The sequence below is a fragment of the Leguminivora glycinivorella genome, chromosome 24, assembly GCF_023078275.1.
Source record: "Leguminivora glycinivorella isolate SPB_JAAS2020 chromosome 24, LegGlyc_1.1, whole genome shotgun sequence".
Taxonomy (NCBI): domain Eukaryota; kingdom Metazoa; phylum Arthropoda; class Insecta; order Lepidoptera; family Tortricidae; genus Leguminivora; species Leguminivora glycinivorella.
Genome location: NC_062994.1, coordinates 939,680 through 966,674, shown reverse-complemented (window position 1 = coordinate 966,674; position 26,995 = coordinate 939,680). Strand labels below are relative to the sequence as shown.

The 26,995-nt window shown below is 36.9% G+C and overlaps 2 protein-coding genes across 4 annotated transcripts in view; both read right to left on the bottom strand.

The window, feature by feature from the left end:
• The window catches only part of LOC125238575 (protein quiver), a 30,622-nt gene extending 24,990 nt beyond the window's left edge, over nucleotides 1-5,632 (bottom strand). For 2 of the 3 annotated variants that reach the window (XM_048145916.1, XM_048145918.1), the window contains exons 1-2: nucleotides 5,424-5,632; nucleotides 1,911-1,983 (exon numbers count right to left, since the gene is read on the bottom strand). In XM_048145916.1, the coding sequence (XP_048001873.1) occupies nucleotides 1,911-1,935 (25 nt within the window). In that variant the 5' untranslated portion in view covers nucleotides 1,936-1,983; nucleotides 5,424-5,632. Of the gene's footprint in view, nucleotides 1-1,910; nucleotides 1,984-3,617; nucleotides 3,690-5,423 lie in introns of those variants that run through there. The other variant, XM_048145917.1, reaches the window with a different exon arrangement.
• Nucleotides 5,633-10,086: 4,454 nt separating this feature from the next.
• On the bottom strand, nucleotides 10,087-24,255 carry LOC125238728. The gene is made up of 8 exons (XM_048146147.1): nucleotides 24,108-24,255; nucleotides 22,131-22,306; nucleotides 17,284-17,504; nucleotides 16,944-17,060; nucleotides 15,338-15,788; nucleotides 14,304-14,434; nucleotides 12,800-12,940; nucleotides 10,087-11,005 (listed from the first exon to the last, which is right to left on the bottom strand). The coding sequence occupies exons 1-8, from the start codon at nucleotides 24,149-24,151 to the stop codon at nucleotides 10,928-10,930; spliced, it is 1,359 nt and encodes a 452-aa protein (XP_048002104.1). The 5' UTR covers nucleotides 24,152-24,255; the 3' UTR covers nucleotides 10,087-10,927.
• Between the last annotated feature and the right edge of the window lie 2,740 nt (nucleotides 24,256-26,995).

Here is a 26,995-nt window from a genome sequence, read left to right as displayed (position 1 = left end):
TATTTTTGCATTTGGATAGCGACGTAAAGGGCTAGTTAAGAAATTCTAGAATCCTCCTTTTACGGCGCCCTAACAACAGCGCCCTTATGAATATTGGTATATGATGGCAATGTAGCCCAACTTTCCACTTAATCTGAAACCAAATCTAGATTTTCAATATCTGGATTAATTCTCGACTCCTCTCGCCATTTTGTGATATGTGCGCGCCCACGCAGTGTATTATTTTTTGTATGGATTTTTCCACATCCTCGATTTTGGCGCCCCCTTACCATGTGGCGCCTAGAGCGGCCGCTCCACTCGCTCTACCCTTAATCCGGCCCTGCTGCCAACAAAAGATATTTAATTGACGTGTTGATCGGCGATTTATTAGTATGTTATCAAATTCTTGTGTTAGTTTTAGCTTTTAAATATAATTTATGTTACGGTTTTCTTTAATTATTAAGAGGTTTTTTCAAGATGAAAGAGAAGATTTTAATGTTTGATTAATGTATTACTGGTGGGGTTTATGTCTTATAAAATAGTAATATAGTAGGTATAGTAGTATAGTATCCACTATCCATACCCAGTGATTATGGGTAAAGAGTTAAACCTTTTTTAAGTTAAATTAATACTTAATAATATAATAATAAATAAATAATAATAAATAAATATTATAGGACATTCTTACACAGATTGACTGAGGCCCACGGTAAGCTCAAGACGGCTTGTGTTGTGGGTACTCAGACAACGATATATATAATATATAAATACTTATATACATAGAAAACATCCATGACTCAGGAACAAATATCTGTGCTCATCACACAAATAAATGCCCTTACCGGGATTCGAACCCGGGACCGCGGCGTAGCAGGCAGGTTCACTACCGACTGCGCCAGACCGGCCGTCAAGTCAATTTCATTCATTATGTACATTTTATTATGCACGAACGATTAACAAACTAAATACTGTTTTTGTTACAAGCGTGAGTTTACATATTATGTACTTTTTCTATCATTTATCCTCAAAATAAAAGGCATACCACACTATAAACTAGGCTATGTCAACAGCTTTACCCTTCACACTATTAAAATGTAATTAAATCCAAACTTGGCCCACATAATGGACTCGATAAAGTGGAAGCCGCAGTTTTGGCACGATGACAGCTTCACACCAAATATTTACGAAAGTGGGACACTCGATATCGATAGATTAATGTCAACATCACTAATTTAAAGATTTTGTATGTATATAAATGGAAAAAAATTACAAAAAAATATTTAAAAAAAACTTTATATTTACTTACAAAAATTTGTTCCTAGTAAAATATAAATGGTATTTAGGTCATTTTTTTCTCCTAAATAAAAGTATTACCGTGGTTTAATTCATTAGTAGAAAATGTTAAAAGGACGGATATTTGAAATATCTAGTTTTAATTACTTTACGAAGTTCTAAATATTAATTATGACATTGCTCGTTAATGACTGAAGTTCTGAGTTTTAGCATTAAATAAACATTAACTACCAAAATAATAATTCTGAAAAGAAAATCTCATCTATTAATAAAAAACCTTGTAGTTGGCTACTTAGGTCCGATCCTAATCGTTATTAAGAATCGTTATGCGCCCGTATGGACTACACACGCTGCATAAACATTAAAAAAAAAAGTGAAAATAAAAAATAAATATGTCCGTGAACAAAAAAGTATTACTTTGCTACCTCATAGCAGGGAGGAAAAGTGCCACTTTGCGATCTTAGCAGTGAAGAAAAGTACATTTTCCGAAATGGTGATGTAAAAATAAAAAGTCTGTCTAGAAGAGATCGTTCTTAAGCGGACCACCTGATGTTACCTCTCTAATTGTTTTTGTTTCTTGTGCATTACTTGTAAACGATGTGTGCAAAAAAGAATATTGTATTGTATTGTATTCTCACCTGGTACTGGAAATATCCAGCGCATGTTGCGTGCGGGAGCTCTCTGGCTGGACTCAGCTGCGCGCCATCATCGCTTCATGAACAATCCGTTATAACACACACAATATAAGACCTGGCATATCAGTTAACGCACCATACGGGCCTCCCCAAACCTATCGACGCGGACTCTGCTCTAGCCGACCAAAAAAATCGGTTGTTAGTATGAAGACGCTCAAGCGTTCGTCGTCGCTAAACGCAGCCGGACGCATGTTCATACTATGTAATTGAGCACCATCAGCAGCAAAAGTTTATACAAAAATTAAGGAAAAAGTTAAATTTGTTTTTATTATTCCTTTTTAGGGTTCCGTAGTCAACTAGGAACCCTTATAGTTTCGCCATGTCTGTCTGTCCGTCCGTCCGTCCGTCCGTCCGTCCGCGGATAATCTCAGTAACCGTTAGCACTAGAAAGCTGAAATTTGGTACCAATATGTACATCAATCACGCCAACAAAGTGCAAAAATAAAAAATGGAAAAAAATGTTTTATTAGGGTACCCCCCCTACATGTAAAGTGGGGGCTGATATTTTTTTAAATTCCAACCCCAACGTGTGATATATAGTTGGATAGGTATTGAAAAATGAATAAGGGTTTACTAAGATCGTTTTTTGATGATATTAATATTTTCGGAAATAATCGCTCCTAAAGGAAAAAAAAGTGCGTCCCCCCCCCTCTAACTTTTGAACCATATGTTTAAAAAATATGAAAAAAATCACAAAAGTAGAACTTTATAAAGACTTTCTAGGAAAATTGTTTTGAACTTGATGGGTTTAGTAGTTTTTGAGAAAAATACGAAAAACTACGGAACCCTACACTGAGCGTGGCCCGACACGCTCTTGGCCGGTTTTTTTGTTACCAAGATTTATTTCATGAATTGAGATTTTAGTAAGTTTTATTTGGTCATTAAGGTTCTCTAGTATCTATATTTCCCTAATTATAACAATTATCCTGTATATATCTTACGAATGTCGACTTATATCAATAAATGTTGGTGACAAAATAGGATCAATTAAAATTTTGACGTGGCTATGTACAAAGTATTCGGGAACTGCTCAATAAATGTTATATAGCACAGTGTGACACCGTGTTATATAACGTTTATAACGCAGTGTTGGAGCATTTTTGATCAGCGAAAGCAGATTCGGCGTCGATAGATTTGGGGAGACCCTAACACTGCTTTTTATATATATCACTCTTAGAAAATAATAGTTACTATGGATGTAGGCTAATCTAACTAGCATAAGATGCGTTCTCGCGCGCGACCTTATAAATGAAGAGCGAGAATGTAAGTTATGCTAGCCCAGAGTAGTATAACAATTGATTTTTGACAGTTTTGAATTGACACTACAAAACCGGCTAAGATCTGCCAGTTAATAGACTTAATAAGAGAACTATTAATAAATAAATGTGAGTGTGTTTAGTAAAACGTCCCACTTTGTCGGTTACCATTAAGGCGAGATTTACTTGTATCTTTATATGAATAAACTGACAAAGCGGCTTTATAGCAATCGACAAAGTGGGACGTTTTCCGTGCACACTCGCAAATATTTTTACAACTAGATAAATCAATAACTGAAGAAATGTCTCTTAAATTGCTGCAGTGGCAGTTTCTACGAGATAGATACCTAATATTTATAAATAAGATAAAAATAAATACAAATAAGTTACTTACTTAAGTTACAGTAAGTAGTTAAAACGTTTAAGAAAATGCTTTGTACTCGTAAATAAAAAAATAATGTTTTCTATTGTAATTAAGAAATAAATAAAATATGTACCTATTGTGAATTCTGATAAACCACCTACTCGCGCGACTAGTCTGTGATAACTAGAAGTAAATTGACAGAGCTTAAGTTATTATTGTCTGTATGAATTACACAATGACCAAAACAATGACACACAGAGATCTCAATTATTCACCTTTGGTCTGTCCCTGTGTATGATAAGGATCGTGACCGGTATTTATATTTTTATAAACATAAAGCTCCGTAAAAAACCTTGTTGGCGAAGATTTATTTTGAATTACTTTTGAAATAAATTTATTTGCTTAAAGACTACAGGTAGTGGCTTTTATCCGCGATTTTTCCTCGCAAACATATAAACATAATAAAATACATTATCAAAAAAAAAAGCATCATAAAAAAAATCAAAATGCATCATAGCTAAAATAGCCAAATATACCTATAAAACAGGCTTTTGTTACTGTAGGGTAGATATGTATTATGATGCTCCCACACTGGGCTATTATAAATGTTATAACATAATGTATATATTGGTATAACATTTATAATATAACAGCCAGTGTTAGGCTGCATCCCTATATTACGCTGTTTGTGCCAACACAATACGTCAAACAAAATGAGCACGGATTCACAAAAGGCTATATTTCAAGATTTCACACTATTATTAATATCTCATAGATTCCCGAAAGGGTTAGAATAGATTGATTTATGATCAATGGTCAAATGGCTAAAGCAGTGATATATGATCATGATATTTCGCTATTAATTATTATATTGATTTGCATTTTGATTGAAATAGTATATATATATGTACTAAATGCTTACTGATGAAAAACATACCTTAGATGTAATAGAGTGATTATTTATGATATAACTATCATAAATTGCAGTATGTTTTGCATGTTTTTTATTTAGATGAAAGCAATTTTTGCGATACGTCCTATAATACATTATTTTTTTACTCGTATTTATGCTCTTATTTAATTTATTTATATTAGGAAAATAATTAAATGGAAACATAGTTACAAAAATAAATAGAGAAAAAAAATACCAAACATCGATATTGTTGATATTGGTCACATCACTATTTTTTAGCCAACAATAAAATAGAGAAAAATATTCGCGTCTAGACGCGCTAACGGCGCCAAACGACATAATTTTATCGTCGAGTTTATTTATAAAACTATAACGACCATAAATTATATCACAATGACAGAATATTTTATGTAAACTAATTTTCTTTAACGATTACACTGTTTTCTTAAAAAAAATAGGTTATTGTTTTTTTTTACTTTGTTACCTAACATTTAATTGTGAACAAAGACTAAGCCTTGTACCTATTCATAGGCTTATAAATACATACATACAAGTTATAAAACATATATTTTTATAGTGTTTAAGGAATCAAATGGAAATAAAGTGATTTACGCTAGCAAGCAACATTAGCGTAGCAGAGTTTCAATGCGCGCACATTATTGATTTTAAGTCGGAACCACTGGTAATGTCGTCCTTGCAACGAAAACGAGCATTGGGACCAATATCCTTCATGAAAAACATTATTTAATAATCACTTTATCTATCGATCGATGTTTTACGCCACTGCAGTAATAAATTATTTAAAAACAACTAAGAAAAAAAAGCACACAGTTACTGCACTTTTTTAAGCAGTAGGAGGACTGTTCTTTTTTTAATTTTTTATTTAAGTAAATTACTTTTTAATAAAAATTGGAGATTCTTACCAGCCAGTAACATCTTAAAGTCCGAAAAACATCGGTGAACATAAAAAAAACACTATCTATCTTAACATTCAATGGAACGAACGTTATAAACGTGCTTCGTACATAATTTAGCTATAAATAATTTGTTTTATACATTCTATAACATGTTTTTTGGGTTTAAATGCAATTTCGAGCCCATTTTAAAGGGATTGCGGATAATATTCGTGAACTCTCGCCGCGCTCAATTTATAAGACTGCCGATGTTGCCAGTAAACATAATAGAAATGTCTCTTTTTATTAAAAACTCTCCAAACTATTTTTGTAAAATTATCTTTTGAACAACCGCCAAAACTATAAATAAACATGTCTACAAATTTGAGCTAAGCATAGTGCAGAAAACGCCAACAATATAGTTAAGCTTACTGCAACGATATTTTTTTTAGTCTGGCAACTCGTGAAGGGACCTGTCATTGGCTGGCGTATTGCCGCTATGCGGAAAAGAGTAGGTACCTCATTTTGGCTGTCAACAAAATTGTTTTGAATTCTTTTGAATTATCAATGAGTTTGCCACAAAGATGGCTCGCTTTTGATATTCATAAGATAGTTGCCTATGTGGGCTGTAACGGACCTAGATGGAGTTCACTAAAAAAACCTTTTCAGTTTTAAAGAAGTTTTGTAATTTGTGTCAAAGGGTTTATATCTCACCAAAGGGGATGTCGTTATGTTTTAATGATTTATTTGTTTATTTCATTCAAATCTTCCTTTTGATCTGACTCAAAATTATAGTCTAACTAAAATATTAGTGGGTATACCTATTACCACACCTCGAACACTGGCGATCAAATATAGGTATGAATAAAGAGGCGCGTTCCTAGCACACAGTCTAAGCTCGTGTAGGTGAACGCGTACTATGCTTGTATGAGTGAAATATGACAGGTCGACTGTTCGTTTTTGACAGGCGGTAACTGTGAGGTAACCGAGACGGGGTGGGCGGCACTTTCAGCGGGGAGCGGGAGTGGCCATACTGTACGATAGTACTCTTTATTATACTGTGGTATTACTATAAGTAGAATGTTTAATTCTGACGATTTTAGATGTGTTTTAAGTTAAAACTTTTAACATGCACTTTTTATAAAACTTTTTTATTTCAGTCGAAATAACGCTCGACGTGTCCAAAGGTTGCTTAAAGACAATAAGGGGGTAAAAAGATAGGTATTCTTTAAATAATTTATTTATTTTAATAAAATAAAATTAATGAATACCTACTCACGTAACTTAAAATATTTAAGCTATAACTGACAACTTATTTTAAGAATAAATTAGTACATTTCATTTCGTATTTTCAGAAAATATAATATACAGTGATTGTATAAAGACTAATTAATAATTACCAAATAAACATGAACTGTTTTGACATGTTTCAAAATCTTCGCCTGATATTACGTTGATTTTTTCCCAGATGGGTAGCCAATTAATTCAAATTTTCATAGATAAATAAATCATTTATTTGGCAAACTGCAAACACACACAATATACAGATTACTCACATCAGAGTATAATTATATTTGAGTTTTATTGCCAACGTTAAATCGTAAACAAATGTAAACAAATGTATAGTGTATAGCGTGAGTGTTATGTGCATATCGTGTGTTGTTTTCTGAATGATGTAAATGTTAAAGGTGAATGGTATAAAGTAGCAAGTTACTTGACACGTGTGGACAGCTTGTAAGCCTCCCAAGACTACCGTTGTTCCCACCAAATCATATCCGGAAATCTGCAACCAAGTACCCGAATGGAATACCATTTGCTTGCTTTTCGAGAATTTTTTTAAAACGAATATTAAGATTTTTTGGATTTAAGCTCTCTTAAAGGTGGGGGGATATCATTCCAGCACTTGGTCGCAAGATATCTGAAACAACCGGTAAAAGCAATCGTCCTATGAGGATGTGTTTCTAAAATAGTTCATAGTTAGCTCGATAGCAACAAACATACACACGTGTAGTGCGAAATGATTTTTCTTCGTATTTTTATGGAAACCTACGAACGTCATGCTATAGCTAGAGGCAACTTAACTGTGCTTAAAATAAAATATTTTACACCATGCACGAAATAAAACTTCAGATAAATGTAAGAAAAACTATTTAACAAGTCAGGTAGAAATATATAAAGTAACTGAATTGACCGTGACGTCACTCAATTTCATACAGACCGAGTCACTTGAATAGCCTCACCCCTAAATTTTGAAATTTCTGTATAAATGTGTACGAATATTACTTTCATAATAGTCTTAATTTGACTTCACGCGCAGTGCATTACGATACAAGACAAAACATGTTCGAACCTGCACTGGAACACCGCGCCCTGTGCCGGCGCGTCATTTTGTCCGCGTCACATGATTAGCCTCAGTGCTATTCGAACATTACTCGCGTGCGTTTGATTCGGTTTTTTGGTTGCAATTCTTCAATTAAGCGTTGAATATTACGTATATATTATTTTTTAAGTCTTATTTTATTGTTTAGCTACCATGGGTCGTGGTCGAAAATTAACTGAAATAGAAAGAGAAAAAGTGAATTTTTATTTAGATCAGAAATTATCTCACCGTGAAATAGCAATTAAAATTGGCCGCAGTCCTAAAGTAATTAATAATTATGTGAAAAATAAAGAAAACTATGGAAAAAACTATAAAGGTCGTACAAAATTGGCCACTTCGTCACGTGAACGTCGGCTTATTTTACGTGCAGCATCTAATTCTTCCAAGACAGCGCGGCAAATCGCGAATGAAGTTAACACTAGCGCATCACTGTCTACCGTGCGACGCATTATAAAGTCATCCCCATACCTTAAACGGAAGAAAATCAAGAGGAAACCTCATTTGCGCGACCGGCATCAAAAAGCCCGATTGTTATTTGCCAGAATGCATATGTCTTGGACAAATGAATGGCGTAAAGTTGTTTTCAGTGACGAAAAAAAATTCAGTTTAGATGGTCCAGATGGCTATTCATATTATTTTCACGATCTAAGAAAAGAAGAGCTAGTGTTGTCACGTCGTCATTCAGGAGGTGGCTCAGTAATGGTATGGGGGGCGATTTCTTATAACGGACCTATTCCAATTTCAATTCTCAGAGGCAAACAAAGTTCAGCATTATATACTAATTTATTAGAAGACAAGAAAAAAGATATTCGCAAAATTATTAAACGTCGGAACTGGATTTTCCAACACGATAATGCATCTATACATGCGTCACGTGAAACAAAAGCTTGGTTTCAAAAAAATAAAATTGAAGTTTTAGATTGGCCATCTAACTCTCCGGACCTGAATATTATGGAAAATGTTTGGGGCTATCTATCTCGCCAGATATTTGCCGGTGGACGACAGTTTAATAGCTGCGCAGATCTTGAACAAGAAATTCATAATCACTGGAATAATTTGAACCAAAATTACATTAATTCATTATATGACTCTATTCCCGGACGTATTTTTGAAGTTATCAAAAATAATGGAAAGTATACAAAATATTAAAAACAAATTATAATCGTATTTAATGGTGTTTTATTTCACTGAGGCTATTCAAGTGACGCACCCTTTTCACTACTTTAGTGTACAATCCGTATATTTATTTTTCTTATTTTTACTTTTTATGATTCAGCCATAGTACTACGCTAGTGAAGTTTATCTATAGAATCAAACAGGCAATATTGAATATATAACAGCATTTATACTTATTTTGGGGGTGAGGCTATTCAAGTGACTCGGACTGTATTAATTCCATATTAGCACATCTCGGACACTGGCGTTCCAATATATGAAAGAGGCGCGTTCCTAGCACACATTCTAAGCTCGTGTAGGTGAACGCGTATCATGCTTGTATGAGTAAAATATGACAGGTCGACTGTTCGCGTTTTTGACAGGCGGTAACTGTCAGGTAACTGATAGGGGGTGGGCGGCACTTTCAGCGGGGAGCAGGAGTGGCCATACTGTACGATAGTACTCTTTATTATACTGTGATATTAGCAAGACATTGAAATTCGTTTTGACAGTTCTTAAAAAGAAGCTGATTTGACTAGGAGGCCAGTAACCTATTTCAGTCAGTTACAAGACGTACTGACACTGCCTGAACTAGCATGACAAATACGAACGTTTCCGTTAAAATACGAAGGAAAACCTTTTCGAACTACATCTGTACACTATGTACTTATTGTCCCGGATTTGTAAGTTCACATTTTTGACACATTTGTTTTGAAGTATGTTGCGATGTGGCTAAGACGTATCGTTTGCCAAATCTAACGATTAGTTTCGAATTGGTTTAATCGATTAGGCCCTATGTACAAGGAGGCGCTTAAACAAATATACGATTTCTATCAACTTACTGAAATGTCATTTGAATCGAAATTACAGACTCTGCCACAGCACTAGTTTAAAAATAAAAATGAATGATAAATGACATTATAAGTAAATCCTGCGTGATAAAATAATATCGTAAAATACTCATTAACGAAGATCCGCAAAAATATAACATGTGTTAGATTATGTTTAAAATAAGCGAAATATCGTTTTTAAGTACTTGATTTTTTTAAATATTATTACAGGATTTTATTTAAAATTTCATTAGGTTGCGCGAGTTTACGTTTTGTGGACGCTGTTATGTGTCAAAAAGAGGTTCTTACAGCTCTGGGACAATATTCACTTCTTAATAGTAAGGTCATGCCTCACAGAATCACCCTATTTATTTCCTATAATTTATTTCCTAAACAAGTCTGTCAGTAAATAAGAACAAAGAAAACTATATGCATCCTTTTCTTTAGGCCTTTTCTTTAGGGTGCTAGAGAAAAGGATACATATAGTTTTCTTTGTTCTTATTTACTGGCAGACTTGTTCGACAGAGTATACATTAGATATTCCGCAATTAAATTCCTCTAACTGCCTCTTAAAACTAAATTATTAGTTTTATTTCATTTTACACGGAACACAATAATTTTTTTTTTTTGTGAAGAATCACAATAAAATCACCATTTTTGAGATCATATTTAAACATTGGATTCGCATATATACATATAGTGCATATATCATTGAAAGGCCTTTTGACAATGTTTGATATAATATGTTGACCTAGAAAACATTTTTTTCCTTTTTTTTTTCAATAATACGACACACCTTACGTAGACATGAACGATGTAGGAAGCTTGTTTAGTTTGTTAAAGTATAATGCAAAATGAAAAATAAATAAATATTTAAATACACAATTTTTGCAGTAACTTAGTTTTAACTAATCATAACCTCGAAATGTATACATGTAAAATATATTAATATTTAGTTCAACTAAATACATTTGTAAATAAAAATATATCTATTTATGAGACCGACACAAAATCGCGAAAATAAAACTACATTTCCACAAATCAGACAACATTTTTTTTTATCGGAAACATTTTCTACGATTTTGGGATGCATAGTCATTGTAGATTACATTTTCACTTTGCCAAGCATAGTTAAAAATCAACCTGTATATTTGTACTACTTTAGTGGATCAGAACCCTAAGTAGGGACTAGGTTTTGGATCGAGCGTTGCTCCTTTCGCGAAGTCCAGGATAAAGGAATAGACCATCTGAAACAAACAAATACAAAATTAGTTCTTGAAATATTTTTATGAATTATTAATGTAGTTAAAAAGGTTCTTGATGTCATGGTAAGAACTTTTTTCCATTTTTAGGGTTCCGTACCAAAAAGGTACAAAAGGAACCCTTATGGTGCGACTCTGTTCGTCTGTCACATTTATATATTTCTACCTTATATATTTCTACCTGACTTATTAAATAGAAATTGGATTTAAAAATTACTTCTGTCCATGTTTTTCTTATAATTATCTGATGCGTTATTTCGTGTATGGTATAAAATATTTTATTCTAACTACAGTCAAGTTCCCTATTGTATAGGTAGACTTAGTTTTAGTTTTAACTATAAAACTCCCGTGAGACTCATACATATTTAAAAATATTTTAAGCGGGTTACTCACGTATTAAGTCGATATAGCGTTCGACATGTTTCGGTTCAATTTCGAGAACCTTTCTCAAGAGTAGCGACCCCGCCTTTACATGTCGAGAGCGCGACGCATACACAGCAGCGGGGTCGCTACTCTTGAGAAAGGTTCTCGAAATTGAACCGAAACATGTCGAACGCTATATCGACTTAATACGTGAGTAACCCGCTTAAAATATTTTTAAATTAGTTTTAGTTGTAGGTTAAGATACGTTTTACATGACCGATGATGGTGAAATATGTGTTACTATTTATAATATTTTCTGAACAACTTCTGTGTACCATATTTCAAGCAAAATAAAAATTTATTTATTATTTTTAGGGTTCCGTAGTCAACTAGGAACCCTTATAGTTTCGCCATGTCTGTCTGTCCGTCCGTCCGTCCGCGGATAATCTCAGTAACCGTTAGCACTAGAAAGCTGACATTTGGTACCAATATGTATATCAATCACGCCAACAAAGTGCAAAAATAAAAAATGGAAAAAAATGTTTTATTAGGGTACTCCCCCTACATGTAAAGTGGGGGCTGATATTTTTTTTTAAATTCCAACCCCAACGTGTGATATATTGTTGGACAGGTATTTAAAAATGAATACGGGTTTACTAAAATAGTTTTTTGATAATATTAATATTTTCGGAAATAATCGCTCCTAAACGAAAAAAAAGTGTGTCTAGGAAAATTGTTTTGAACTTGATAGGTTCAGTAGTTTTTGAGAAAAATACGGAAAACTACGGAACCCTACACTGAGCGTGGCCCGACACGCTCTTGGCCGGTTTTTTTTTATGGACTGATCGGCGATTGACCCTAGTCACACCTGATGGGAAGTGAAGACAGAGTCTAAGATGGAGCTCACCGATTCAGTAATAGCCTATTCACTCTACGTTTAAAGAGACCGAGGTCGTATTTTTCTGGGAACACCGATGGTGGGAGCGCATTCCATTCCTTTGTTTTTTTTTTATTACCGGCATAGCTTCAGGCACGACGGTGCCGTAGAGCCGCAGCATTGTCAAAAGGTCGTTCCTGCTCCAGTTGAAGATCCTCCGAACGGACTAAAACTTTTCAACCTGTCTCAATTTTTTAAAATGTTTTTTTTTTACCGGAATAGCTTCAAGCACGACAGTGCCGTAGATCCACAGCGCTGTCAACCGGTCGTTCTTGCTCCAGTTGAAGATCCTCCGAACGGCCCAAAATTTGTCAAACTTGTCTCAATTTTTTTTAAATACGGCATAAGCTTCAAGCACGACGGTGCCGTAGATCCACAGCACTGTCAACCGGTCGTTCTTGCTCCAGTTGAAGATCCTCCGAACGGCCCAAAATTTGTCAAACTTGTCTCATTTTTTTAATAAAGGTTATATTTTTTACCGGCATAGCTTCAGGCACGACGGTGCCGTACAACCGCAGCCGCAGCGCGGGCAGCCGCCAGCGGTTGCGCCGGCGCATGATGCGGGCCAGATACACTACCAGGTCGGGAGTCACACCGCGACACTTTTGGATGTTCAAGATCTGTGGATAAAAATGTATTTTTGACATTGATCACTAAAGAAAACTAATGCCGAAATCTTGTGATTAGGTGTTAAAGCGGACCTCAGGCTCTCATGAGCCGTGTCGAATACCGGGGTGACGAAAAAAAAACGGCCAAGAGCGTGTCGGGCCACGCTCACTATTAAACCTATCAAGTTCAAAATAATTTTCCTAGGAAGTATTTATAAAGTGCTACTTTTGTGATTTTTTTCATATTTTTTAAACATGTGGTTCAAAAGTTAGGTTGAGTAGTTTTCAAGAAAAATACGGGAAACTACGGAACCCTACACTGAGCGTGGCCCGACACGCTCTTGGCCGGTTTTTTATTTAGTGCTAAGATTTGGTTGACCGTCTTCTACACCGTGTTTTTATTGAATTCCGTTAACTTCAGCATAGAGTTAGGTCCATTATAGGAAACAGAAGAGCATAGTTAGTGTTTTTTTAATTGTACATTTTTAAACACCGTACACCTGCGATAGATGTTACATTACATCAATCGCTGTTAAGAAACGGGCTTTGTGTGTTCGATGTGCGATTGACATGTCACAGAGTTGACACTTAGTGTGAGTTATAATAACCATACATCTATCGCAGGTGTATGGTTTTTATAGAAAAAATACGAATTTAAGAAAACTAACTATGCCATTCTGGTTCCTATAATGAACCTAACTATACTCATACTCATTTATTTATAATATTGTTACTTATTACACGTCAAAATGTATTTACATGATTATTACATGGTGTATTAAAATTAATATATTAGTAGTAATTGGTAGTAATTATAGTTAAAAATGTCAAAATATGACATATTTTATTAAATTAAATCAAGGAATATTCATATTAAAATGAAATGAATACAATATACTCGTATTTATTTATTTAAACTTTATTGCACAAAAGACAAACTTAATGTACAAAAGACGAACTTAATGCCATGAGGCATTCTCTACCAGTCAACCTTAAGGCAAAGCAGAGAAGATAGTAGGCGAAGCATTGAAAACAAAAGAACAGAAAAAGAAAATCAGAAATCTAAAACATACTAACATCAAATAATACATAAATATAATTTAATGATTGTCAGTATTTTTAAGTTAGTTTTACATGTACCGATGTCTTTTGAATACTGTAAATATGTTGTAAATATATTAATAGTGGACTAGTTTTTTACATAAAAATTGCTATAAGAATATTTACTGGATATGACCAATTGGAATGAAACGCATTTAATGATATATACATATACTCATATAATACATAATTAATATATAAACATTAAACTTGTTAGATACTTAATTCGATATTCGAATTCGAATAAAACACGGTGTATAGATGAAAATCTCACCGTAAGGAAGGGCAGGAGCCGTATGATCGTCTCGACGTCCTCATCTGATATGTCATCGTTGTCCGCTATAGCGAGCTCGCTCATCGATTTAGACGACTCGCAAACTTCGGTCAAGCCTGTCATCGTCACACCTAAAATTAAACGACATTTTGACAGGTTTTATTATGAAATATCTATACAATTTTTGCAAAGTTTTTTATTTATTTAAACTTTATTGCACAAAAGAACAACTTAATATACAAAAGACGAACTTAATGCCATGAGGCATTCTCTACCAATCAACCTTTGGGCAAAGCAGAGAAGATTGTAGGTGCATTAAGAGACCGATTTTGAAAAATCAATCAATACCTTAGACATATAACATATTAACTTACACCCACCTATAATTACCACCTATAATTTTTACCTACCTATAATTTCCCTAAAAAATGCGAGAAAACAATATTCAATTCTTCAGATAATAAAACTCGAATTTGTAATCTTTATATAAATTGGTGGTCACTAGTCCAATCGTTCTTGATCTTAACCAAAAAAAAAAATTACTGCAAAAATGCGAGCCTTGACGCGTGATTGTCGCTAGATGTCACTTAACTACGCCTATACAAATAACCCGCATTTACTGATGTATGGAGTTACAACTCTTCCGTTACTTATTCCTCTATGATGCAAAGAGTTAAGAAGATGCAAAGTTACCTTAGACCAAAGACATATATAACTCCGTATAGACAGATAAAGTCTAAGAAAAAAACGTACCTCAGTACCATACAGAAAAAGGTACGGTGGCCTAGATGGCATTACACCTTTGCGGTACGCTCAGCTAGATGGCGCTACTATTAATATTTGACATTTTAAAACATATCAAGCTAACAATATGGGCCAAATTGTCAAAACTGAAGTTAAAAAGTTTTAAGCTTGTGTCGAGAGATGGCAGTCTACGCACTGAGATTACATATTTTACTTTGACAGTAACTCTCTATAATACTCGATCCTCTTTGCTTTAGACGAACTATAAAAAAATATACATATTTACCTACCTTTACAATAAGACACGTCAAAAGTAACCAACTTCTTCCCCCTCGCTATAGTCTCCAACCAATCATCGTTCACATTCTTGTTCCGCCTTAAATTCAGATGCTTCAAACTCTCCAACCTCTCATGCCCTTTTAGAGTCCCATCTAATTCCACCTTCTCATACCCACTTAACTCCAAATGTTCTAATTTTGGCATCACATCTAGTAACAAATGTACATTTTTGAGTACATCTGGAGAATTTCTTGATAGATCTAATATGGTAACATTTATTAAACTGTCTAAGATATCTAGTAGATGTTTATAGTTTAGATTTGGACAGTTTCTGAGTCGTAGTGAGGTTATATTTTGGTTTAGGTGGTGAAGGAAAGTTCCGGTTATTTGGTCGTTTCCTATTACGGTTAGTTCGGTTATCTGACGGCTTTCAAGGAGGGTGGTTATGTCTTCGTCTGTTGCCTGAAAAAGAAAATAAAGTGAACAAATCAAATTATTTGAACAAATATTTTGATTTGTGTTTTTTTTTAAGTAGTCACACTACTATATACACCCTGTTTTATTGATTTCCGTTAACTTTAAGGGATGGTTCTTTAGACCAAATACAATTAATGTATCTAAAAAGCGTCTTAACTCTTACGGTTATCGAGTTATTAAAAAAATAGAAATATTTACTGAACACGTGTGTGACAGCCTTTACCACTTCCCAATGTTATTTGCTTTGACATGTGCCGTCAATCACTTGACACTAACTTGAATGTTATCCTTAAGGGTCTCTCACACTAATTAATTCATTTACTATGTATGACAACGATGAAATAGTACATTACGATACAAGTGCGTAAAAAAGGAAGGTCGAAACGAGTGGCGATAAATTAAAACACGACCGAAGGGAGTGTTTTAAATCGACACGAGTTACGAATTTCCTTTTTGCACGTGTATCGTACGACGTTTTTCGGTACAGATGAGCCTCCGAAGTTTCGACCTGGCATATAATGAACCACTTCTCGCACTAGTGCGTAAAAAAAACACCATCTGTACTGAAAATTATTTTTTTGCGAATTTAACTAAAAGTGGTTCCTGATAAGGAACCTAACAACATGTCGAATTCGTCGTCATGTTGGTCAATTTTTTTTCCTTTTTATTTCACCGTGTATAACTCCGTAAAGACAGGTATCAAGGTCGTATAGATGGTTGATTCTCCGCTAGATGGCGCTAACATTGATATTAGACGATATAAGTTAAGAATAAGGTCAAAATTGTCTAATGGTTCAAAAGTTTTAACGCTGAGTCGAGAGATGGCAGTCTATGCGTATGCACTGTGACTACTCATTTTACTTGTACAATAATTAACCCCCGACGCAAAAACGACGGGGTGTTATAAGTTTGACGTGTCTGTCTGTGTGTGCGTCTGTCTGTGGCATCGTAGCTCCCGAACCGATGAACCGATTTAGATTTAGTTTTTTTTTTGTCTGAAAGCAGAGTTAGTCGGGAGTGTTCTTAGCCATGTTTAATGAAAATCGGTTTCCTATGTCGCGGTCGGGGGTTTTTTCAAAATTTTAATTTTGTGTTTAGGTTATTTTTCTATTAGTCGATCTTCTTTGCTTTAATAATTACCTGTTCTCTGTCTTCGTCCTCTGTGACGAGATTCCTGAAGGCAACCCGCCTCAGGTTCCGCAACCTTCCGTTAGCAATACTGTCTTTTACTATTTCCCGGTCCGGAAATCCGTAAAACTGAAACAAAAACATTTGTATTATATGAGGCTCTACGGAAATGGAGATGGATCGGTCTAGGGTTGCAAAAAAACGGGTTTTTTTTCAGGCTTGAAAAAAAAAACATGAAAAAAATCCGTGAAAAAAACAGTTTTTTTTTTCGGAGTATGTTTTTTTTTCTAAAGGACGAAATCTCAAAATTTGCAAAATACATTTAGGGAAGGAAGTGGGATATAAAACTCACAGTAATCTCCCGTATATTAGTGCACTGCTCCGCAATGTCTTCAAAGCTCTCCGCGGTACAGGGGGCGGCCTCCACAGCCGCCCCCCACTTGTAGAGCGCGGTGGAGTAGTGGGGGGCGCGGCTCTCGTCGAGGGGGAGGAGGCGCTGGCAGCTGCACAGGCGCGGGGGTGGAGGGTGCCAGGGCGCAGTTATGTGTAGCTTGGAGCGGATGCGGCGGGCTCCTGCAACAGTCGAAATAAATAAATATTAACCTCGTAACCTAACCTAACATTAGTTATTTGTTATACAAGGGGGCAAAGTTGTATTTTAACGCCGAGTGTGGAATTGAAAAACGTGCAAGTGAAAGGATTCTATAGTTGAACCACGAGCGAAGCGAGAATAGAATCCTGAACTTGCGAGTTTTTTAACATACGAGAAGTAAAATACATTTGCACCCGAGTGTAACACAAAACTTTTCCCCTCACTATAGCGAGGAAACTACAACGCAAAAAATGCGTTTATCACTGCTTCCAGTAGTTCCACAGGTGGTAAATCATCTATTACTATTAGATTCACCTACTTTTATCAATTTTAAAGCAGTTAATTTGACTTTATTCAAGGTCAAATTACTTTACCCACTAGTGGATAAAATGCGTTTTTACCCGCTGGTATTAAAGGACAAAACACGTGTTTCCGAGCTAGTGAGGGGAAAAAATAATTAATACTTGTACGGAAAAAAATTACAAATGAAAGAGTTGTGATGCGCGCCGTATTTTAATCCAACGACAAATCGCCACAAAGGGGCCAAACTAAAAATCAGCGCTGGACACCTGTTCAGCACATGCTGAGTTTGGTACCCGTTGCCATGCTTATGTTATAAACAAATGTAATGTGCAAACAAACAAATGGGCCGTGCGCTGGTGTGGGACGCTACCTGCACCGATACGCTGGCAGCGTCATACATTTCAGCCACCACTAAAAATGCCGGGGCGGCGGCTGACGCCCGAGAGCGTTTTAAAAGAAATAAATATAGCTGTCTCGGCACCAATTACGAATTTGTAGCTTTTGGTGTCGAGACACTCGGTCCGTGGGGTGGCGGTGCGCGCGGGCTCTGCAGAGAACTGGGCAGGCGGTTGAGGAAGTCAACGGGGGACACTCGCGCGGGCAGTTTTCTCGCGCAAAAGATTGCAATCGCAATACAGCGCGGGAATGCTGCCTGCGTGATGGGTACCTTGCCACGTGTGCAAGGTTTATTATTTTACGTTTTATTTTTAGGTAGTTTTAGTTTATTATTTTAAGTTTTATTTTTAGGTAGTTTTAGTTTATTTTGTAAGTAGGTTATGTTCATAAACGATTGTTTTTTTTTAAAGTATTAATTAATTGAATAGAATTGTTGAATGTAATGTAAATTAATCATAGTGTACTAATATTATGTTTAGTAAAGTTTAAGTTTATTTTAATTGTAACTTGTTTAAAATGTAAAATATAATGTACCTACCTAGTTCGTGTATAAAGCCCCGGGGCCAGATGGAATCTACCCCATACTACTACGAGAAGGCGCTAACGTACTTATACCCCACTTGAGTAGACTGTACAAAGCGTGTATTGCCTTCGGACATGTACCACGTGCATGGAGGTTAGTAAAGGTAACATACTTGCCCAAACCAGGCAAAGAGGATTACACAGAAGCCAAATCATATAGGCCCATAAGTCTATCATCATTTCTCCTTAAAACTTTGGAGAAACTGGTGGACAGACACATCAGGGATGGTCCGCTCAAGAGACATCCACTACACCGCTTGCAATGTGCATACCAGCCGGGCAAGTCCACGGAGACAGCACTACACCTGGTGACAACTAGAGCGGAGCAGGCCATAGAAAACAAAGAACTATGTCTTGCTGCATTTCTGGATGTCGAAGGTGCCTTTGATCGCACCACATATGGTGCAATCAATAATGCTGCACTCAAACATGGCATAGAACCTACCATCTGCCGCTGGATAGGTAATATGTTGAACAGCCGGCTAATTAAGTCCTCCCTCATGGGGGAAGAATTACTAGCCACAGCAACAAAAGGTTGTCCACAAGGTGGGGTTCTCTCTCCGACTCTATGGAGCCTGGTAGTGAACTCACTTTTGGAAGAACTAAATAAGGGCCCAGTATATACAGTGGGTTATGCAGATGATTTAGTGATACTCATAAACGGGAAATTCCCGGGAACGGTGTCAGAAATCATGAATACAGCACTGAGGCAAGTGGAGAGGTGGTGTAACCACCAACAACTCTCCATCAATCCAGGCAAAACAGTGGTAGTACCGTTTACCAGGAAAAGGGCCCTTACTGGCATGGAGCAACTAAGGCTCTATGGAAGGGTACTTGAACTTTCCAATGAAGTGAAATATCTAGGGGTAACACTAGACAAAGAACTGAACTGGAAAAGACACGTCGAACTGACCACAGCCAAGGCACTTAGAGTGTTTGGAATGTGTAGGTCAGCTTACGGAAAAACATGGGGTTTAAACCCAAAGGTACTAAGGTGGATCTACACCATGATGGTGAGACCTATAATCCTGTACGGAAGCCTGGCCTGGTGGCCAAGGACATTACTGAGCACATGCAAGGATGTCCTCATGAAGGTACAAAGGACAGCATGCATGGCTATAACGGGTGCGTTCAGAACGACGCCAACAGCAGCATTGGAGGTACTATTGGATCTCCCGCCGCTACATCTAGTGATACAGTCTGAGGCACTGAAATCGCTACACCGGCTGGCTTTAACAGGCCTCTGGAGCGATAGCATGCCGAAGACTAAACACACAAGCATGGAATACAACAATTCTATGGGAAGGCTGATGAGTATGGGCTGCGACAAAATGCAACCGAAATTCATCTTCCACAAAAACTTCAAAACCAAAGTCCATACTAGAGCCGAATGGAAGGAGGGTCTGGAGACACCCACCCCTGATGACAACACCATCATCTGGTATACAGACGGGTCCAAGATGGCATCTGGTACGGGCGCAGGCATTTATGCAAATGACTACAGTGGTAGTATCAGCATGGGCAATTATGCCACGGTCTTCCAAGCCGAGACATATGCAATAATTGCCTGTGTACATGAGAATATAGTTAGACAAATCCAAGGTAAGACTATCTATATACTCAGCGACAGTCAAGCGGCACTCAAAGCCTTCACATCGCCCAGAGTTACCTCTAGACTGGTATTAAACGGCATCCAAGCTCTTAACAAGCTTGGAAGGCAAAACAAGGTGCAACTGGTATGGATACCGGGGCACGAAGGCTTCATTGGCAATGAAAACGCTGATGAACTTGCCAAGGCCGGATCTGAAGACAACTTCATAGGTCCGGAACCTTATGTGGGCCTTTCACAAGGAACCATCAGAATGGCTATGAAAGACCAAACAAAGGCTAGTCACCAAAAAGAGTGGGATGCCCTGGTTGGTCTGAAGCATTCAAAGCTCTTTATGCAGAGGGTAGACTCTGGATGGAGCAAAAAGCTAGGGAAGCTAGGCAAAAGACAACTCCAAATTATAACGGGGGTGTTCACAGGCCATTACGGGGTCAAAGGAATTTTGGCCAAGATGGGACACGCCGACAACACTGATTGTCGCATGTGTGGCGAAGAGGAAGAGACCGTCAGACATTTAATGTGTGAATGTCACGCCCTCGCCAGACAAAGAATGAAGAACTTTGGAGCAGGCTACCTGGCACCGAAGGACTTCAGAGAGCTACCCATGAGCCTCATCATCCGATACGTGGAGATGGTCGAGAAGCTCCTGAATAGCTGAAGGATCTTAGGATCGTAGGGGGTAATTGCACAAAAGATCCCGATGGGTCGAAGTGTATCCGTAAGGGCCCCCGCAGATTTAAGATAAGATAAGATAGTTCGTGTATGTTGCATGTGAATTATGGCAGTAAATGATTTTTAATTTTTTAATTTTAATTTAATTCTTGGCGACTTATAAAAGTACAAATTAAATACGAGTTTTGAACTCTTACAGAAATTTAAAAAAGTTCTCAATTCAAAATCGGAAAAATTGGGTTCTGACTTATGATGAGGTTTAAGGACGTTCTTACACAGGACTGAGTCCAACATTAAGCTCAAGGAGGCTCGTGTTGTGGGTACTCAGACAATAATACAAATACTTATATAAATAAAAAAAACATCTATGACTCAGGAAATAACCTAACCACAAAATTTTGAAAAAACCCCCGACAGTGACATAGTAGACCGATTTTCATGAAACATGGCTAAGAACACTCCTGACTAACTCAGCTTTCAGACAAAAAACTAAACCCAAATCGGTTCATCCGTTCGGGAGCTACGATGCCACAGACAGACACACACACACACACACAGACAGACACGACAAACTTATAACACCCTGTCGTTTTTGCGTCGGGGGTTAAAAATAGCAGATCTTATGCTGATCACACAAATAAATACCCTTGTCAGGATTCAAACAGGTTTGCGACTTAGCAGACAGACCGGCCATGAAATGTATTTGATTTTAGGTCTATCTTTAAGGTTCCTTACCAAAAATGTGTGTTCTCAATAAGAGTAACAGCTTCCTCTTATTTCTCAATTTTTTTATTCACAATTACCTAGTAATAAAGCAATATAATACATATTTTTATTAGATTTTTGTTAGATTTTGTTACATTTAGCATTTCATTTTTGATTTTCCTTTTTTAATGTATGTCAATAGCCGAATCATTTTTGTTAAACTATCTTAAGTAACCGGACTTCCGCAAAACAGGCTTTGCCTAGTGTGGAAGTCACAGTAAATGATAAAATTGTAGCTATTCCTTTTCTTGGTAAATAAATTATTCTTATTCTTATTTACCTCTTAAATAATGATGCACAGCACTCCGCCACCTCTGGCAAACCCGCTCGGAGCGCAGCAAGTCTCCCAACGGCACGTAGTGGAATATGGCGTTCCGGACCAGGTCCACATTCAACACGTCTAGAATGCTCACTCGACGGACGCGCCGGCGCTTCGGAGGCGGCCCGCAGGTACAACTGTAATGGTAAAATAAGCTTGAAACTGAAATAAATTAAACACACTACTTAGCACGGGTACTATACCTACATGTAAACCAGGGATGTAACAGAGCTCTGCTTCTGCTTCCGTTTCTACGGAACTTCCGTTTCGTTTTACACATCCGCTTCTGTTCTGGTTCTGTTATTTTTCAAACGGAAGTTATAGCAGTTATAGCGGATGTCGGAACCTAGTGCGACGGTGGGACATGAGCGGCGTACATCAAAGACCAACAGGTCTATACCTGTCATTCGCTCATCTCTCCGCTTGCCACGTGCTGCGATACTAAACATCAATCGCTTCATTCCATTGCGCGCCAATATTTGTCCTGTCCACCTAGTTCTGTAGCGAGTGAACAACTATTCAGTGGTGCAGGGCTTATCTACGATCCCCTTAGAAGCAAATTGCCGGGAGATAAATCTGCTAAGCTTTTGTTTATTAAATACAGTTTACTTCTTTTAGAATCACTCCATTTAATTTTGGAATGTATTATACTACCTAACGAGTAAATAAGTTTTCGTTTCGTTTCTAAAACCTTTTACGGCATAATAAAGGTTTAAAAGGATTCTTATATGATTTTTAGGGCCAGTTGCATCAACCACATTTGACAGACACATCATCGTCACGCAACAGACGTCTATGGAACTTCCCATACAATAAAATTTAACGAACGCTTTAACGGTGACAGACGGTTCAGTGCAACCGACCCTTAGTGAGTAAACAACTAAACATCTTAAAGTTCAAGGTGATTTAAATTTTTGGATTCTAATGATATACTTAAGATAGAATATCAGGTAACTTTTCTTTTCGTTTTTAAAACCTAAGTGGGCCTAAAGGCTGATTACAAACTGCTGATTACAGGCTGAACAGTAAACACCTAAAAGTTGTAGGTAATTTAATTAATTTTGATTTATGTTATACCTATGTGGTATTTTTTCTTTTCGTTTTTAACATCTATAACTTCCGCTTCTGGTTCCGGTTCCGCTTCTGCTTCCGTTAAACTAAATTCAAAACTTCTGCTTCCCCTTCCGGTTCCGTTAAAAACACATCCGTTACATCCCTGATGTAAACCTTCCTCTAGAATCACTCTATCTATTAAAAAAAAAACCGCATCAAAATCCGTTGCGTAGTTTTAAAGATTTAAGCATACATAGGGACATAGGGACACAGGGACAGAGAAAGCGACTTTGTTTTATACTAATATGTAGTGATGAAAGAAAAAGTCACCAAGGCCTCCAGTATAATTATGGAGAAAATGGAGAAATATAATTCAAGCCCTACACCCCAGCAGAGGGTAACAGAATTTAATGAAGAAGATCTAATGAGAAGAATCGATTTACAAAGCTAATACTAAAGATACAGAAATGTGGCTATAATGTTGAACTATTTTTATAAGAAAAATGGTTTTATTTGTACTTCTGTTTTGTCTAATTGTCTGTTTATTTTGTGAATAGGTACTATACTTTTTTTTTTTTTTAACAAGCAGAAACGTCTGCTAACGATTCTAAACATTTTTATATTAAAGGAAAAAATGGAAAAAATTTTTTTAGGTACTATACGTTGATAATAGTACGAATAAATGAAAATAAAATGGTAATCATAGTTTGTAGTCAGGCAAAACAACACAGAAGTTAGGTTAGTTATCTGCATTTATTATCTAATTTATTGACCAATGGCATGCCAAAAATCTTTGTGTAAGGTATCTAGTAGTTTCTATTAGTTTCTTATATTAATAAAGTTATGTTTGAATAAAAAAGAGCATAAAAATAAATAATAAGTTACCTGTGTTCGGTACAGTATCCCTCAGGTTCTATTGTGACGGACATTTTCGCACTTGCACTATAAATTGTTCCTAAGTGCACTAATAAAGTTAGAGAAGTATAAATTCAGTTTATTATTTGCGATTTAGAATTATTAGTACTATACGCAACATTTTTGGTCAATTTATTGACACTTCTTTTGACAACAGAATTGACAGCTGTGTTTTTTTTATTGCAAAATTTAGGACCTGGCTACTAGACATTTGAGCCAAGATAAGATCATCATCATCAAAGAATATAATATACTCACTCATCATCATATCCCTTGCGTTATCCCGGCATTCCGGGTCCGCTTTGACAACTAATTCCAAGATTTGGCGTAGGCACTAGTTTTACGAAAGCGACTGCCATCTGACCTTTCAACCCGAAGGGTAACTAGGCCTTATTGGAATTAGTCCGGTTTCCTCACGATGTTTTCCTTCACCTAAAAGCGACTGGCAAATATCAAATGACATTTCGCACATACAATACAAGATCGAAAACCGCACGCTCTTACTCGTACCGCTAGGCCACCAGCGCTTTACAAATTTGAGCCAAGATAAGATGCTTTATTTGTTAAATATGAGTAAATTAAATGCAAATAAATAATTTATTTATTATTTATTTATTAAAATTAAGATGTTATGTACAGGGTAGTCCTTCATGATATGCAAGTATCATCATGAAGAGAGAATGGAAGAAAGGTCTTGCATTCTAGCGAGTTTAAGCATGCGAAAATGAAACTAGAAGGAGCAGAACTTAGTAGAAAAAGGCTCTTCTTCTATGAGGAATTTAAATTTAGATCCTGTTTTACGAACGAATGGCGTTTTCCAGATTATTATATCTAACATACAGTACTATTTGATGTTTATCAGGCTGTAGTCACTAGTCAGTTAAACAAACCTCACTAAAAAAAGGCGCAAAATTCAATTTTTCTGTAAAAATTAAACCTTCGACCCTACTTTTTCAGTCAATTTTTAAGTATTATTGAGCAGTTGCCGGCAACTTTGTACATAGCCACGTCAGCAAATTTTAATTGATCCTATTTTGTTACCAACATTTAGTAATATAAGTCGACTTTCGTAAGATATATACAGGTTAAATTGTTATAATTAAGAAAATATAGATACTAGAGAACCTTAATGACGAAATAAAACTTAATAAAATCTCAATTCATCAACAAAATCTTGGTAACAAAATAGGAGTTAATAAAAACAAATTTAACTTTCTTTAATTTTTGTACAAATTTTTCGAGAACTATACAATTATGGCTCGTTGATGATTCCGCAAACGTCAAAGTTTAGGAAGCCACATATTATTTAGACAATTGGCCATGAGCCCTACACATTTTTCCATTTCGTCGCCTGTTTTAGTGCCAAGAAACCAAAATAAGGCCTAGTTTAGACGGCGTGCGAGCTCGCATGCGATTTTAGTTACATTGCGGGCTGTTGAGGTTACATACAATTTTGCACAGCCATCAAATACCGCGATGTAATAAAACTCGTATGCGAGTTCTCGTACCGTCTAAATGGGCCCTTAGGTATTCTCTTGCGTGACTTGTCGTGCAAGGCAGAGTCTCACGGGGATGTCATGAATGAAACGACATTTTGACAATTTCTTAAATATTTTATTTAAAGCATTTCTCTACTTACCCATACTACATACATTATTGTGCTCGTTTTCATTATTTCTTATTGTTTACATGTACAGAGCCCACCTTCATAAGTTTCTTTATTATTTGTGCCGTTTGTATATCCGAGGTCTTTATAGAGAGAGTACGTCGTAGACGTCGCATCGGACCGATAGATGGCGCCATCGTTCGTTGTAAGTCGCTCCGGCGTCTCACCGCCGCGATGTTGGTAGTCCCGTTTTTCCCCACCTGCAACACAAGGCCCCCCGCGCCCCGACTCGCCACCAGCCACCCTCATTGTTTCGTCGAACGCCGAAGTGACCGGTTGTCGCGTATTCCGTTCGAACATTTTTACAGCATGGTGTCTCGAAATTAATCTTTTAGTTTCTATTTCCTTGTTATTTCTGGTCAAACCAGAGTTATTCGTGTTTTTATTTAAAAAGTGGCTTATAACGTTTCGGAATTATGAAATTTTTCAATTTCATCCGTCAATTCTTTCTTCCCTTTTAATTTGCGCTCGTTCGTCTTGAATAATGAGATATATTATGCCTCGCTAGCGATCATTATTCGTCTTTCGGGGTTCTCACTATAGAAATGAACGAGCGGTGCTTTATGATTCTACCCACTTTTTTGTAAGAAAGTTCCATGCTGCAAAAATCGTTACCGTTAATCAGTTTTCTTTTTAAACTATTCGCATTTCGAGACTAAAGTAGGAAGTGTTATCCGCGTATTAAAAGTTTCGCGCGAGAATATAAGCGGTAACGTAGGTAAGTTGCTCCGCCGGGGACCACGTGCTCCGGGGACCACGTGCTTCGCGACCGCGTGCTGCGCGACCTGCGGGCTGCGGCGGCGGCGGCGGCGGGCGCGGTGGAGGAATACCGCGCTTCAAGGAGGTTTGAATTTCTCCGACGAATGGGTGAGCAGATTCATATTATTTTAGAAAGAATATGTTCGGTTTCCGATTCGGTGCGGAGGCCCCAAGCCACGTGTCGGCGCCGAAACTTACTGTAGCGCTGCGATAGCGCCGCTGACCGCGGCAGTGTTGTCCGCCGCGTCGGCGCCGCCGAGGTTGCGTAGAAGTTGCCTCCTCGTTAACGATGGCCATCTCTGCGGTGCCGCCGAACAACGTTGTGGCCGCCGCATAGGCGTCGCGTGCGACGCTGTAAGTATGTCTGCTGCTGCCCCGACGCGAGCGCCGTGCCGTTAGTGATCAGTCGTCAATACGCAGGCTACCAGCGCGG